Here is an 18,370-nt window from a genome sequence, read left to right on the forward strand (position 1 = left end):
TTACTTACTTAATCTTAAAATTTTATTTTCTTTCATAAATCATTTAAAATATTAGTGGAAGTGGAGAATTTGAGAATTTTGTAGATTAAGTTTATAATTGGAGTTATAGATTTTTATGACATCTAATTGCATAATTTAATTATGATTTTAAATCATGGAAGTGAATAAAAAAATGTGAGATAGAAATAAAAGAGAAAAGAGGAACTGCACTAAAGAATATAATTCTAAAGATCGTCACATAAAAAAATTACGACGTGGCATAGGAAAATATAAAAGATATAGAGTGCACCTGAACATAATCAAAGCCCATCATCAAAGTCATCACATAGGAGTTGTACACTCCTAATTTGTTTTCTAAATAATAATAGTATTTATACTTTTTTTGTTTATTTGTCTAGTCTAAAGTAAGAAAATGAAACTATGATGACTAAGGTTGTAGCATAAGTAAAAAATTGAAATTTAAAAATAAAAAGTGGAGCCCAACAGAAAAACATAACATAAAGAAATATATGTCACACATTATAGAATGTGCTAACATGGAGACAAATTATAATATAGAACTACACGTGCACCATTTGTACACGATTATCTTCAGGATAGAGCCATCACATAGGAGTTGCACAGCTAGCTGGCCATTTATGCCACCTTTAGTTATTCCAAATATGGAACTTGTCACGTTAATTGAACATAATTGTTTCCACCACATGCTTTTTCGACCCTGCCACACTATGGCGTGATTCCCATTCACCTACTTGAAATGATCCACAATTTCCTTGTGGATCTCCATAGCTCGCAAACAAATGGATTTCTGAAATAGTTTTCCATCAGGGCATTTTAGTTCTAAGGTTTTCCATAATCTGTTCTTGCACATATAAAATCAATTGCAACTGTTTGAACAGACACATTAAAAGGGCTTCCACCCATTTCCTCACAACAAACCAACGTGTTACTTTTTGTGTCATTATTTAAGAATGACCTTGGCACATGGTAAAACCTCTGAGATGGTTCTCCACAGCCACTCAAACATTTATCAGCTCCATAATTTCCTCTATAATCACATTTAATATCACATCCATTTTTTTCAGCTACCATTGTAGGCCAATACCTTCCAATACTTTGACCATTAACCATGCATGTCCTTTTGTAAGGCCTATGAAATCCAAGACTACAGAGTCTTTACCTTCAGGGGTCTTAAAAGTAGTCTTGTACCAAGTCAATGGTTTTCCTATAACAACATTGTTTATGTTCCATTGAACTCCATTTTTAATTTTAGAATCATAGAACCTTCTAGCCTCACCGTTTAATCCAACCTTGTATGACCAACTAGATTTTGATAAATCCATAGTATTACCTGAACTGGTTGCAATGAGTTTCACAGGACCCCCAACAATACCAGTTTCTTTCATATCAAAAGATGCACCATAATGCGCATGACCAACTGTACCACTTAGTAAACTTATAATGTTGGTACCTTGTTTTAATGAAACGATTTTTTCATATGTAAAACGAAGGTTATCATATGTTCCCCACTGTGGGCCAATATATTGTCCATTAACATAGGCATGAAGAAACATGGCCTGATGTGTTCACTTGCAAAGTTGCATTACTCCAAGTGGATGTTTCATTGATGAAAACCTTGGTCATGTACCACAAATAATCACTAGCATCAACGGTAACACTCTTTTGCTCTAAAAGTTGAGACGCGTTAAATGTACCTATTGCTTGTAAGGTGTCTTCCACAGGGTCAGATGCCCATGTCCAGATGAGTGAGTTTCCTAATTCTTTAGATAGTTTCTTCACATAAACATTTGTTTGTGCATCAACCTTTGCAGTGTTGAAAACTTCCTTGTTGCAATCTTGGAGAATAGACTGACCAAGAAGGCACATGGTACTTTCCATCTTGTTGTAGATCAACTTCAACATCCTTAGAATTATGTGAATTACTCAAAAAACAAATTTTTTCTCCAGTGGCATTATTTGCATATGTAGTCAAATATACTGAATCTCCATATTGCTTCTCTGTAACCGTTCCATTAGTGAGAACCTTCTCTCCTAACTTTATGGCGGCATGGAGTTTTTTAAGATGTCCCCATTTTGGTTGGTTCAAGTTACCATATTCATCAAGTGGTGCATCATAGTCATATGCTGTAATAATATATGGACCACCCGCAGTTCTTCCAAAATTTGTTCCTCCATGGTACATGTAGTAGTTTTGGAGGACACCACCGTTTTGAAAAAAAACGTTGCAACTGAAAATGCTACATCTTCAGCAGTTCTGTGTGGCTTCCTTTCACCCCATTTTTGGAACCAGCCAACCCAATTCTCTGTAAACATTTTGGGGCTTTTAGGATTGTTTGGCTTGAAATTATCACAATAATAACCATTGCATGTGTTGATAATAGGTGATGGAGCATTGTTTTGCTTGCACATGATCCATGGGACGCCGACATTTGAGCTAAAGCCATCTGGGCACACCATTTAATGTATGCATTCCCATCTTCTCCATAATTAGTTATGACATCTCCATATTCATTCTCAATTTGAGCTAAAATAATTGGCCCCCCTTGTGGTGCAAACAATCCAGCTTCTTTGCACAAGGTCACAATCTTTGTTGTAAATATTTCATTTCCTCCTTAAAAACTACATTGTCAGTCCTTAGTTGAATCCCTGGCAAGTTGTGTAACCACATTGGGAAACCTCCATAGTTCCATTCAGCACAAACATAAGGACCAATTCGAAGCACAACATAAAGACCTTCTTCATGAACATTTTTTAGAAACTTGATGAAGTCTAGATTTTCAGAAAAATCATATTGGCGGCGAATAGGTTCGTGAAGGTCCCAAAATATATATGTTTCGATGGCATCAAGACCACCATCTTTTGCTTTCTTAATAAGATCTGGCCACATTTGGGAAGTGCTGCGTGGGTAGTGGATTGCACCAGATATTATTATTCGTCGTTCTCCATTGATGATAATGGCATTTGTATCATATTCAACCGTTGTTGCAAATGAGAAAGCACACAACAAAAATGAACATACAATAAAAAAGAGCCCAATCCTGGGATTAAACATATTGTTTTGTTCTCCAAAAAAATATTATTGTGTATTGTTTAAAATCAACAGGTTTTTATAGGCACAATTTATTATTTTATTATCCTATTTTAGTTTATTTGTAAGCCATGTATAAAATCTATCCAATTTGCTAAGATAGATATTTGGGTCTATAATTAACTTTCCTCCATAACTTAAATTGGTCTTTCGGTTATAAATTATGAATTGTCATTTTCTATTGTGAAAGTTTCTTTTGTAAAATATAAAATAACAGTTGGCTAAAAGATCTTATCTTCATTACATATTAGCTAGCCATCTTATGTTTGTACTCCTAAAAAAATCATATTAGCAACACACATCCAATTCCGATTATCATAATAAAATACAAACAATTTTTTAATAGTTTTTAACAATAACAATATTTTCTAAAAACATAATTTTCAATTTCATAAAGTATTAAAATTTTCAAATAATATCTAGAATTAGAAATTAAAATTACAAAAATAAATTTAAGTAATTTAAGAAGTTGTGATTTATTCACAAGATAACTTAGTATATTTGTATATAATTAAAAAATGGACTAATTATCCATAAAACTACTGAACAACTATTAATAATTATGAACATTGGTAAAGTTGTACAATATTAAAAAACTAAAATTATATATAACTTTTTTTTCTCAATAAAAGCATTAAATTGTCATTATAAAAAAACAGTCATTACAAAAATCAATCCAATGGATCCAGGTATCAACCAAAACAAGACCTATTATATTCAAGGATGAATTCTATTCACATGGTTTTCTAACTCTCTATGCAATGTACATCTCGCTACAATATTTCGTATTATCTTATCTTTTAAATATGGGTTCTTATCTCTTTGTGAAAATATCTTCTCATTCCTACTTCTCCAAATCTCATAAACTGCTCTCGCTATAGCTATTTTCAAAATATGCACTTCCAAACTTTTATCTTTGTTTCTTTTATCATCCACATTTTCTCTCTATTCCAAATATAAAGATTTCTTCTAATGCCCATCCACATTAGAATGTCTCTCCAAATATGGTTAAGAGCATCACAAGCAAAAAAGAGATGGATCATGGATTCACAATTCTCACAGAAATAACATTTACTAACATTTATAAAACCAAACCTCATTCGTCTATCTTTGATGGAGAGTTTACCATTCAACTTTATATAATTATATCATAATTTTTTTTTGACGCAACTTGGTATCTCTTGGTGGTTCTTGTAACATCTCATACTTTCTCCAAGATATTATTTAGAATTTACTATTAAAATGCGACTGTTTTTTTTATAAAATGGAATACTTATAATGAAAACTGAAATAAAATTCGGAAAAAAATGTAGATTTAATAAAATTGAGCAATGGTTCGACAAACTGCTAGCGAAAGAAAATCAGTATCCGCATTTCTAATCGAGTTCAAATGTTAACAATAAGTGAAGTAAAATAGTACAACACAACGACCAATTATTAAATAAAGTGCTAATTTGCAAAAATCTTATTTTTCTTCCTTACGCCCTTCAAGCAACACATTCAATCATACATTTTTTCTTGAGTACCTAAAATGTTAATTGTAGGGTCAAATTCCATATGCACGTTGAATCATGTTCACCATAAGAAAATGTCATAAAATAGCACAAAACACTTCACCAAAAAAACTATAATTAAAAGTTTTTTTTTGTATTTATATATATATATATATATATATATATATATATATATATATATATATATATATATATATATATATATATATATTTGTGTGTGTGTGTGTGTTATGAAATGCATGAATCCAAAATGACTAATGAGACATTAACCATCTGTATATGTAAATCCTTTTCAATGGCGGAAGCTGTCCTAAAGTCTCTTGCCACAAAACTCCAAGAAATGTTAATTTGTCACAAAGCTTATGACAGAAAGGCCTAAAAAGCATCAAACTTTTTATCAAGACATAACAAGTGACTCTACTTTCAACATCCACATAATGCATATTTCACTAGGATAACAAGTACATCTTTTATGAAATTGAAAAAGTATAGGCTGAGTATTTTTATGTGTAAGATATGAATTGAGTTAATAAATTTTTATAAAGCTGAAAGTTGAGAGAAAAGACGGACAAAAGTGACACCGATTGAAGTAAACAATAGAGAAAATTATTGGAATGTATATGACTTTTTCAAGGTAAGGAGAATGTTTCTATTTATTAGGTTTATTCAATTCTCACTTAGTCCAAACACCCCAATTTTTAGGAACCAAATTCACTAAGTCACACATTTTATTGTTTTTCAATTACTAACCCACTAACTACCTATTGCATATATTCTTAAGATCACACACATACAGCTATAAATAAATTTGGGTACCATAATAAAGCACATGCTTATATACTAAGTGCACAAGTAAGCATTTTATATGGTAGTGGACAGTCAACAAGACCAAGGCAATAATCCTAACTAATATTTATATTACGTTATTAAATATTCTAATTTGTCAAGTACCGGTATGTATATTTATATTATAATATTCAAAACAAAATTCAATTTCTATTTATATCTATTAAAACAATGCAACAAACACCTAACCTTAACTTCTTAAAAAATAATCCACATCATTCGATTAGCTTATGTGTACAACTTCTACTAAACCACTAATCAAAATACCACTATCTGCCAACACCCCATATGATATTCTTTGACTCTTTCCATACTAAAATCCATTTTCTCCCTCTCTAATTTCTCCAAACCAGGCTAGGAGTGGCAAAACTTAGAGAAATGGAGAGAAACTTATAATTTTGTACCTTAAAGAAAATGGTTTCAAGTACTTCTCAGTAGAATAAGAGAGTAATCAAAGCAATCACTACCCCTGTTGCAAATATCTCAGGAAGTCATTCTGTTCTTGCAAAATTGATTTTGAATTTCTCTAATTATATTTGTCGATTTTGGATTAGTGTTGCATAATTAGTTATGTGTGTGGTTGTTATTGCAGGATTATATTTTGGATTTCTTCCATCACGATTAGATTTTCATCTTCCCACCGTTATGGAAAATTAGATTTTGGAATGTTTTCTTGCAAAATTCTATTCTGGATTTCTCCGACTGGATTGTTGTTCTTGCAGAATTCTACTTTAGATTTCTCCAATATTATGAAATGATTCAAAATCTTCAGAAAAGAACAATGTTAGGGAATAAACAAATTTGTTGCAACATTTTCAATCCCTCTTCTTTCATTCCAAGTAGTTTCATCAAACAATATCAATAAAATGAGTTTAAAAACCATGTATGCTAATCTCATTTAGAAACTTCTTGCATTTGCTCTCTTAACCACAATTATTAAGATCTTCGAAAAGGTGGTTTGAAATGGATTATAACTGATTTATCGTTGTTAACCCTTCCTAATACTTTAATTCTTGGAATTCCATTGTTGAAAATATGGATAATGATGAAGTTGTTGTTCTTTTAGCTTAGATTATTATCTTAAAGAGTATGATTGTTTCTTGTAGAGTTTGATTTGGTACAATTTGTTTTTTTTATAGGAATTTAATGTTGTCAAGAACATGCTATATGCACCTTCTTCACAAACTACATAGGTACAAGACAAATCAATTTTGGTTTTCCTTTCTTGCATAATTCTATTTTTATTTCACTAAAATTTTAAAAAATATAACACATATTACATTTTTATGCCAAATATTAATAGTATCACAAATGGCCAAAGTAAAAAATTACCAGAATGAAATATTTACCTACCTACTAATAATATTATAATAATTTATTTAAATATAACATAGGAAACAATCGATATGGAAATAATTAAAAGAGATCACTTTCTACCACATTTTATTCAAGTTAATAAACTAAATTTATTATTATTGGTAATCAAAATATTTAATGTTAAATTAGAAATAATAAACATAGATATTAAATGTGTTTTAGATTATTATGAATGTTTTTTATTATTATGAGAATTAAATTTAACACCTTTAATAGTTAAAGGCATATGAAATATGTATAATGTATTATATATATTAATCATTAATTCTAATATTAATAGCATTACAAGGGTATAAAAAAGTTACTAAGATAAATATTAAATAAAAACAAATTTTACTACAATTTTTTTTTCATAAACAGTATTTATTAAAATTGATTTATCACCATTTAATTTGAATCAACAAAATTAATTTATTCTGTAATAAAAAATAAATTTTACTATCTATAAAAAATAAATTTTATTTGTCACTAATAATAGGGGATGGCCGACAACTTTGAAGACAAAAACAATACAAAACATATATAAAAGTTATTGAAAACATTAATGTCATAAAATATAATGTCATCATTAAAAAAAATGAATGATAAAATATTTACAATAAATTATATTTAAAGTTGTTCTCAATTAAATTAAATAATGAATATAATAAATATTTAAATTTTGTATTATTAACATTATTACTGAAAATTTTAAAATTGACTCTATGACATTACTTATACATATTATACTTTGTTTCCATATGTAATTTAACTTAATTTTTAATTTTTATTAATAAATAATAAAATAACATCAAATTTACATCTATTATTTCCTAACGATAATAGAAAGTTATCAATTTCATTTTTGAACTAAATTGAAATATTTATTACCAATAAAGATTTAATAAAAACTTTAATTGGAGTTATAATGAAACAATTACACTACACTTTATTTTAACCATTAATATTATCATTTTAATTTACTATATTATTTTTCAAAAAAAGTATAAATAAAATATTATTTATGAGCACAAATATGTCATAAAGAATTGTAAAAAATTATTGAAAAAATTGATGTCATAAAAGTTAATTTCATCATTAAAAAATGTGATAAAAGTTAAATAATGAATATAATAAATGATTTAATTTTGTATTATTATTTTTTTTATTACAAATTGAAAAATGAAATTAGAATAATAAATAATTATTTTACTTATAAACATTAAAAAAATTTATACATATAATATTTTATCCTACATATTAACAACACATAATAAAATGTTAAAAAAATATAATATTTTATTTTTATTATTTTTTAATAAAGAAGTGTATTATTATTATTATAAACATTTATATCATTTAAAAAAATATAACTCAGGGAATAATGATAATAAATATAATATACTGTTTTTTAGATCATGAAAGAAAACCAATAAATACATAGACTTGAGTTACACATTATGGTGAATATAATAATAAAAATTTATATTGGTTTAAGGTTTATTATAACTTATAACTCATACATTTTAGAATGGAAGTATATGGTTGTTTAGTTGCATGTTAAATAACTGACTAATTTAATTTTATTATAATTAAGAATTAATTGGATTCTAATTCCAATATAATTTAAAAATAATAATAATTCATTGGTATGACAATCATATTTTACCTGTTTAATAATTAATTTTATGACAATTACCAATTAATTGGATAATTAAATTATATTCAATCAAACGTACATATTTTTTAGTATTACCAGAATTAGTTTTACCACTTTTTTTGGAAAACTTTTAAACCCTTAAAAACCAGAAGCATGGAAAATATGTATAAAATATTATATATATTAATCTTTATCTCAAATATTACTAAATTTAATATTTTCGATATATATATTTATAATTAAAAAACATTCATAATGAATATTTATTAGAATTCATCCATCCGGCGTAACATATATTTTAGCTATATGAATATTGCTACCTAATGAATACAATATTAAAATTAAATTGATTTGAATCATTAAAACTAATGCTTATTTGTGATATTATTAAAGAAATCCAATCTTGATAAAATATTGAGAATAAACAATATTAAAGTTGTTCACAATTAAATTCAATAATATCTGGGTCATAAATATTATATACATACATATATATATATATATATATATATATATATATATATATATATATATATATATATTATATATATATATATATATATATATATATATATATATATATTATACTAATGAGACATTGACGAGGCGGATATGTAAACCCATTTCAATGAGGAAAGCGGTCATAAAGACTCCTGCCACAAGAAAACTTTACTTTATACCCCTACATTTATTCATGTACCCCAGCATTCTATAAAATATACTAATTTTATCCTTATATATTTTTAATTAATTAATTATTTTATTTTTAAATATTTTTAAAATTTTATTTTATGTACCGGAAGAGTTTACAAAAAGAGTTCTGTTCGTATTTTTCAAGTATTTTTTAAACTTTATTTTGTGTGTAAAGTCTTCCAGTATATAAAAAAAATTAAAAAACTGCTTGAAAAATGAGTACCGAAATTCTCTTGCAAAGTCTTCCGGTACATCAAAATTGAATACCGGAACTCTTTTGCAAAGTCTTCTGGTACACAAAAAAATATTAAAAAAATACTTGAAAAATGACTACCGAAACTCTTTTGTAAAGTCTTCCGGTACACAAAAAATGACTACTGGGACTTTAATATTTTAAAAATGTTTGAAAAATGACTACGGGAACTCTTTTGCCAAGTCCTTCGGTACACAAAATTAACTATCGGAACTCTTTGGCAAAGTCTTCCGGTATACAAAAAAAATATTAAAAAAAGTTTCAAAAATAACTACCGGTACTCTTTTGTAAAGTCTCCCGGTATACAAAAAAAATTATTTTTTTAAAAAAATAAAAAAATAAAATAGTTAAAAATATATAAGGATAAAATTTTGTATTTGTGTAAAATGTACGCGTGTAAGGATAAATGTAGGGGTATGAGTTAAAACTTTGCTGCTACAAATGTCTAAAAAACTTTAATTTATCACAAATGATATGTAAACCCGAATATATCTACTATTTTTTAAGAATTTAACGCATGAATTAATGATAATAAATAAAATAAACTTTTTTTTAAATCATTAAAGATAGTCAATAAATTGATGGACTTAAATTACTTACCTATTTAATTATTGACAATTTTAATTTTGTTATAGTTAAGAATTAATTGGATTTCAATGTCATATTTAGTGGTTAACCCTTGCATAGAATATTCCTTTATTATTATCACCATTTCATTTATTGAGCCGATTAAAATAATAAACATAGGAAAATGTATAGGCTTCAGTCATAGAGAAATGATAGAAGAGAGAAATTCATATACCATAACAAAATATAAAAAATACTTCATGTAAATGAAACATACAAACCAATCAAAGGCTTAAAAATGCATGTTTTTTGGGAACGACTTATGTCATAAATATTCAAGACTCATACTCCACAATTCCACACTATTATTTTGAATTTGTCACCATAGAAACAATTTTAGAAAGAGTTGGAGACAACAATGTTCTTTCTGGTAGTATTATACATAAGTTACCCTACAACAATATAAATTATATTATATAACTATATTCAGGTTTCTTTTCAGACATGATTGGAGTGCTTCATTCTCTTGGACATTAAGAACACATTTACTCATAAGGAAAACCTACAAAAATTCTCAGACTTGAGTTAAGGCTACAAGAGTAAGATTTTAACTATCCATATTTGCTTATTCATATAGTCGTATATAAATTAAGTGTATTAAATTAAAATTAATCTAAACATTATAATAATAATTTATTCATTTATACATATGAATGAAATTGTAAAGGCCATGTTGTGGGAAAAATAGCTATTGAATTTGAAAATTTGATAATAGGTCAATAAAAAAAATGACCATAGTTGCAATCACCTCTACAATAGTGAATGTGTTTAGAGGTAACTATATATTTAAATCTTATATATATTATATTCATTAAGAAGTATTACCATTTTCACTAATAAACTTAAATTTTTGATCCACCGCTCGATCAACTCAACTTCAACTATTCAGATTTACATCAATCTAGAAAATTCAGAATTCTAAAAAATTAGTGTACCCATTGATTATACTTTATTTGGTTACTAATATTTATTAATTGTCTTTTTATTCTGTATAAACTATACACTCCATCAAATACTTAGCTAGAAATAAAGGAGATTCCTATCATTGAGTTTTAAAATATGTCACCTCAAAAGATAATGACTCAAAATAGAACTACACTACAAAATGTAATGGCAATGACATGAGAGTCAGATATTAAGGTACACTATAAATTTTAATTAAAAAATATTTTGTAAATACAATTATGTTATTTTACTTACCAATTTTTTTAAACTTTTAAATATAGGAAGTTTTCTTCACAATTTCAGTAACTATAAATGAAATTGACGATAGGTTTGGATGGCATTACATTGGATGTGAAAAATGTATGAAGAAACTTCACCAAGAATGCCATGAATTTAGGTGTCCTTCGTCTGAACCACCTTCCAAATACTCTAAATAAAGGTTAGACATTTGCAATCATAAACCATCTTATTAAAAAATTATTATTAATATAAGGTAATGCCGAAATGTTAAAAGTTAAATGTATAAACTTTTTTTTTTGAAAAATGTGCATTGTTTTTATTAAAAATTGATAAATAATTTTTTCATTGTTTTTCCAACACAAACTTTCCATTTTTAGACTACTTAACATGTGCCCTTAGGGCACAAGTTAATCACATGTTCAAGATAATATTGAAAGTGTTCCATGAAACCGCTAATGCGAGTTTTTATAAAAAAAATAATATATATCATAAATAAAATTTTATTTTATTTCAAAGACTTATTTTTACCATATGCACAACCTTCTTTACAACCAGCGCATCACGCAGGTCGTATACTAGTTTACTATCATTTATAAAACCAAAACTCATCGATTTATGATTGGTGGGGAGCATACCATTTTGCTATATATAATTATATCATAAGAAAATATTTGACATATATTTGGTATCTCTTGGTGATTCTTGTAACATCCCATACTTTCCGCAAGATATTGTTCAGAATATACTATTAAAATGCGACTGCTTTTTTATTTCTAAAATGAAATACTTATAATGATAACAAAAATAAAATTCAAGAATAAAAGGTAGACTTAATAAATTTGAGCAACAGTTGGAAAAATCTCTAGCGGAAGAAAATCAAGTAAAATAGTGTACCATAACGACCAATAATTAAATAAAGTGTTAATTTGCAAAAATCATGTTTTTTCCCTTACGCACTTCAAGCAACACATTCAATCATAAATTTCACCTAGAGTATCTAAAATGTTAATTGTACGGGTCAAATTCCATATACACATTGAATCATGTTGACCATAACAAAATGTCATAAAATATCACAAAGGTCATAAAGACATTGACAACCCAGATATGTTAACTCATTTAAACGGGGAAGCGGTCATAAAGACTCCTGCCACAAAGGTCTAAAAAAACGTTAATTTATCACAAAGGATATGTAAACCCGAATATGTCTACTATTTTTTTTTAGGAATTTAACACATGAATTAATGACAATAAATAGAATAAACTTTTTTTTAAAAATCATTAAAGATAATCAATAAATTGATGGACTTGAATTACTTACCTATTTAATTATTGAGAATTTTAATTTTGTTATAATTAAGAATTAATTGGATTTCCATTTCATATTTAGTGGTTTACCCTTGCATATAATATTCATTTATTATCATCACCCTTTCATTCATTGAGCCGATTAAAATAATAAACATAGGAAAATATATACGCTTCAGTCATAAGAAAGGTCATAGGAGCGCATTGTCGTATATAAATAACAATCTCTTAACTTTTTTAATACCACATCCTAACAACTTTCTTAACATCGACCATATTCACTATATATCCATTCGTAGAAATGATTTTGTTAGACGAATAGGTAATAATTTTTTATCTAAAATATTGTGTTTATTGTTCACAAAATATACTTTTATATTCAAAATATTTAACATTATTACTTTTCGTTATAAGTTAATTGATTTTAATATTTTATTGCTATTTTTTTTCTTCAGGGAACTCCTTTACATGTAACGAAAGCCAAATAGCTTATACCACAATTTAGAGAAATGATACAAGAGAAAAATTTATATACCATAAAAAATATAAAAAATACTTCGGGTAAATGAAACATACAAACCAATCAAAGGCTTAAAAATGCATGTTTTTTTGGGAACGACTTATGTCATAAATATTCAAGGCTCATACTCCACAACTCCACACTATTATTTTGAATTTGTTACCATAGAAACAATTTTAGAACGAGTTGGAGATAACAATGTTCTTTCTGGTAGTATTATACATAAGTTACCCCTATAACAATATAAATTGTATTATATAACTATATTCATGTTTCTTTTCAAACATAATTGGAGTGCTTCATTCTCTTGGACATTAAAAACACATTTACTCACAAGGAAAACCTACAAAAATTCTCAGACTTGAGTTAAGGCTATAAGAGTAAGATTTTAACTACTCATACTTGCTTATTCATATATTCGTATATAAATTAAATGTATTAAATTAAAATTAATCTAAACATTATAATCATAATTTATTCATTTTTTCATATGAACGAAATTGTAAAGGCCATGTTGTGGGAAAAAATAGCTATTGAATTTGAAAATTTGATGATAATTCAACCAGAAAAGAATCACAGGTCGATGATACCATGTGAAGATGGACTCTATGCAAATCATGCCATGGAAATGACAAGCTTTTGGCTATGGCTTGGAGAAGAAGAAAGAAAGGCTAACATGCATGCAACGATGAGAAAAGTAGAACCAATGTATTGGTTAATCTTAATCAGTTACATGAGCATTGTTTTGCTTATATATGAAGTAATCTTCAACTAAGTAACCAACTATAGTGTAACTAACTTAGAGTTAAGTTATTTATGTTATGGATGTTAGTTACATCATCATGTAGTTACATCGGCATGTGCATGCGTATGATTTACATTATCATCGTCATTTCTATTATCATTAACAAAATCAATAATAAAAATTCAACTCATCATCCAATTTAATATCACTAGCTTCTATGTAACTCTTAATAGTCTTAATACATTCATATTCTCTGGCATTGAGTCATCATCTTTGTATATCATATTAAACAACTTCCAAATTAAACGTGTTTTATTTTGTGCGTTTTACGGTCATAGAACTCTTTTAATTTATTCAACATTTATGACCTTGATTTTACTTCTTATAATCTTCTTCCTATGGGATAAATATGTTCAAACAAGCTATTCATCTATTTGAATTATTATTAAATAGGTTTTATTTTATATATTATTAATTTAATTTTTTGGTTGATTTTAGTAATTTTTTCTAACTTTACATTATATTTTATTTGAAATATTTTAATGAATTTACTTACTTAATCTTAAAATTTTATTTTTCTTTCATAAATCATTTAAAATATTAGTGGAAGTGGGAGAAATTTTGTAGAATTAAGTTTATAATTGGAGTTATAGATTTTTATGACATCTAATTGCATAATTTAATTATGATTTTAAATCATGGAAGTGAATAAAAAAATGTGAGATAGAAATAAAAGAGAAAAGAGGAACTGCACTAAAGAATATAATTCTAAAGATCGTCACATAAAAAAATTACGACGTGGCATAGGAAAATATAAAAGATATAAGAGTGCACCTGAACATAATCAAAGCCCATCATCAAAGTCATCACATAGGAGTTGTACACTCCTAATTTGTTTTCTAAGATAATAATAGTTATTTATACTTTTTTTGTTTATTTGTCTAGTCTAAAGTAAGAAAATGAAACTATGATGACTAAGGTTGTAGCATAAGTAAAAAATTGAAATTTTAAAAATAAAAAGTGGAGCCCAACAGAAAAACATAACATAAAGAAATATATGTCACACATTATAGAATGTGCTAACATGGAGACAAATTATAATATAGAACTACACGTGCACCATTTGTACACGATTATCTTCAGGATTAGAGCCATCACATAGGAGTTGCACAGCTAGCTGGCCATTTATGCCACCTTTAGTTATTCCAAATATGGAACTTGTCACGTTAATTGAACATAATTGTTTTCCACCACATGCTTTTTCGACCACTGCCACACTATGGCGTGATTCCCATTCACCTACTTGAAATGATCCACAATTTCCTTGTGGATCTCCATAGCTCGCAAACTGGATTTCTGAAATAGTTTTTCCATCAGGGCATTTTAGTTCTAAGGTTTTTCCATAATCTGTTCTTGCACATATAAAATCAATTGCAACTGTTTGAACAGACACATTAAAAGGGCTTCCACCCATTTCCTCAAACAAAACCAACGTGTTACTTTTTGTGTCATTATTTAAGAATGACCTTGGCACATGGTAAAACCTCTGAGATGGTTCTCCACAGCCACTCAAACATTTATCAGCTCCATAATTTCCTCTATAATCACATTTAATATCACATCCATTTTTTTCAGCTACCATTGTAGGCCAATACCTTCCAATACTTTGACCATTAACCCATGCATGTCCTTTTGTAAGGCCTATGAAATCCAAGACTACAGAGTCTTTACCTTCAGGGGTCTTAAAAGTAGTCTTGTACCAAGTCAATGGTTTTCCTATAACAACATTGTTTATGTTCCATTGAACTCCATTTTTAATTTTAGAATCATAGAACCTTCTAGCCTCACCGTTTAATCCAACCTTGTATGACCAACTAGATTTTGATAAATCCATAGTATTACCTGAACTGGTTGCAATGAGTTTCACAGGACCCCCAACAATACCAGTTTCTTTCATATCAAAAGATGCACCATAATGCGCATGACCAACTGTACCACTTAGTAAACTTATAATGTTGGTACCTTGTTTTAATGAAACGATTTTTTCATATGTAAAACGAAGGTTATCATATGTTCCCCACTGTGGGCCAATATATTGTCCATTAACATAGGCATGAAGAACATGGCCTGATGTGTTCACTTGCAAAGTTGCATTACTCCAAGTGGATGTTTCATTGATGAAAACCTTGGTCATGTACCACAAATAATCACTAGCATCAACGGTAACACTCTTTTGCTCTAAAAGTTGAGACGCGTTAAATGTACCTATTGCTTGTAAGGTGTCTTCCACAGGGTCAGATGCCCATGTCCAGATGAGTGAGTTTCCTAATTCTTTAGATAGTTTCTTCACATAAACATTTGTTTGTGCATCAACCTTTGCAGTGTTGAAAACTTCCTTGTTGCAATCTTGGAGAATAGACACTGACCAAGAAGGCACATGGTACTTTCCATCTTGTTGTAGATCAACTTCAACATCCTTAGAATTATGTGAATTACTCAAAAAACAAATTTTTTCTCCAGTGGCATTATTTGCATATGTAGTCAAATATACTGAATCTCCATATTGCTTCTCTGTAACCGTTCCATTAGTGAGAACCTTCTCTCCTAACTTTATGGCGGCATGGAGTTTTTTAAGATGTCCCCATTTTGGTTGGTTCAAGTTACCATATTCATCAAGTGGTGCATCATAGTCATATGCTGTAATAATATATGGACCACCCGCAGTTCTTCCAAAATTTGTTCCTCCATGGTACATGTAGTAGTTTTGGAGGACACCACCGTTTTGAAAAAAACGTGCAACTGAAAATGCTACATCTTCAGCAGTTCTGTGTGGCTTCCTTTCACCCCATTTTTGGAACCAGCCAACCCAATTCTCTGTAAACATTTTGGGGCTTTTAGGATTGTTTGGCTTGAAATTATCACAATAATAACCATTGCATGTGTTGATAATAGGTGATGGAGCATTGTTTTGCTTGCACATGATCCATGGGACGCCGACATTTTGAGCTAAAGCCATCTGGGCACACCATTTAATGTATGCATTCCCATCTTCTCCATAATTAGTTATGACATCTCCATATTCATTCTCAATTTGAGCTAAAATAATTGGCCCCCCTTGTGGTGCAAACAATCCAGCTTCTTTGCACAAGGTCACAATCTTTGTTGTAAATATTTTCATTTCCTCCTTAAAAACTACATTGTCAGTCCTTAGTTGAATCCCTGGCAAGTTGTGTAACCACATTGGGAAACCTCCATAGTTCCATTCAGCACAAACATAAGGACCAATTCGAAGCACAACATAAAGACCTTCTTCATGAACATTTTTTAGAAACTTGATGAAGTCTAGATTTTCAGAAAAATCATATTGGCGGCGAATAGGTTCGTGAAGGTCCCAAAATATATATGTTTCGATGGCATCAAGACCACCATCTTTTGCTTTCTTAATAAGATCTGGCCACATTTGGGAAGTGCTGCGTGGGTAGTGGATTGCACCAGATATTATTATTCGTCGTTCTCCATTGATGATAATGGCATTTGTATCATATTCAACCGTTGTTGCAAATGAGAAAGCACACAACAAAAATGAACATACAATAAAAAAGAGCCCAATCCTGGGATTAAACATATTGTTTTGTTCTCCAAAAAAATATTATTGTGTATTGTTTAAAATCAACAGGTTTTTATAGGCACAATTTATTATTTTATTATCCTATTTTTAGTTTATTTGTAAGCCATGTATAAAATCTATCCAATTTGCTAAGATAGATATTTGGGTCTATAATTAACTTTCCTCCATAACTTAAATTGGTCTTTCGGTTATAAATTATGAATTGTCATTTTCTATTGTGAAAGTTTCTTTTGTAAAATATAAAATAACAGTTGGCTAAAAGATCTTATCTTCATTACATATTAGCTAGCCATCTTATGTTTGTACTCCTAAAAAAATCATATTAGCAACACACATCCAATTCCGATTATCATAAAAAAATACAAACAATCTTTTAATAGTTTTTTAACAATAACAATATTTTCTAAAAAACATAATTTTCAATTTCATAAAGTATTAAAATTTTCAAATAATATCTAGAATTAGAAATTAAAATTACAAAAATAAATTTAAGTAATTTAAAGAAGTTGTGATTTATTCACAAGATAACTTAGTATATTTGTATATAATTAAAAAATGGACTAATTATCCATAAAACTACTGAACAACTATTAATAATTATGAACATTGGTAAAGTTGTACAATATTAAAAAACTAAAATTATATATAACTTTTTTTTTCTCAATAAAAGCATTAAATTGTCATTATAAAAAAACAGTCATTACAAAAATCAATCCAATGGATCCAGGTATCAACCAAAACAAGACCTATTATATTCAAGGATGAATTCTATTCACATGGTTTTCTAACTCTCTATGCAATGTACATCTCGCTACAATATTTCGTATTATCTTATCTTTTAAATATGGGTTCTTATCTCTTTGTGAAAATATCTTCTCATTCCTACTTCTCCAAATCTCATAAACTGCTTCCGCTATAGCTATTTT

The 18,370-nt window shown here is 28.1% G+C and overlaps 1 protein-coding gene and 1 pseudogene across 1 annotated transcript; both read right to left on the bottom strand.

Moving 5' to 3' along the window:
* Nucleotides 1–840: 840 nt before the first annotated feature.
* On the bottom strand, nucleotides 841–3,107 carry LOC127079041 (beta-galactosidase-like; annotated as a pseudogene).
* An 11,721-nt stretch (nucleotides 3,108–14,828) lies between these two features.
* Nucleotides 14,829–17,696, bottom strand: LOC127085135 (beta-galactosidase 7-like). Its single transcript, XM_051025710.1, has one exon. The coding sequence runs from the start codon at nucleotides 17,439–17,441 to the stop codon at nucleotides 14,925–14,927; it is 2,517 nt and encodes an 838-aa protein (XP_050881667.1). The 5' UTR covers nucleotides 17,442–17,696; the 3' UTR covers nucleotides 14,829–14,924.
* Between the last annotated feature and the right edge of the window lie 674 nt (nucleotides 17,697–18,370).

The sequence above is a fragment of the Lathyrus oleraceus genome, chromosome 5, assembly GCF_024323335.1.
Source record: "Lathyrus oleraceus cultivar Zhongwan6 chromosome 5, CAAS_Psat_ZW6_1.0, whole genome shotgun sequence".
Lineage (NCBI taxonomy): Eukaryota > Viridiplantae > Streptophyta > Magnoliopsida > Fabales > Fabaceae > Lathyrus > Lathyrus oleraceus.

Bases quoted from the DNA above. Each gene is read 5' to 3' on its own strand.
- LOC127085135 (XM_051025710.1), bottom strand. From the start codon at position 17,441: ATGTTTAATCCCAGGATTGGGCTCTTTTTTATTGTATGTTCATTTTTG.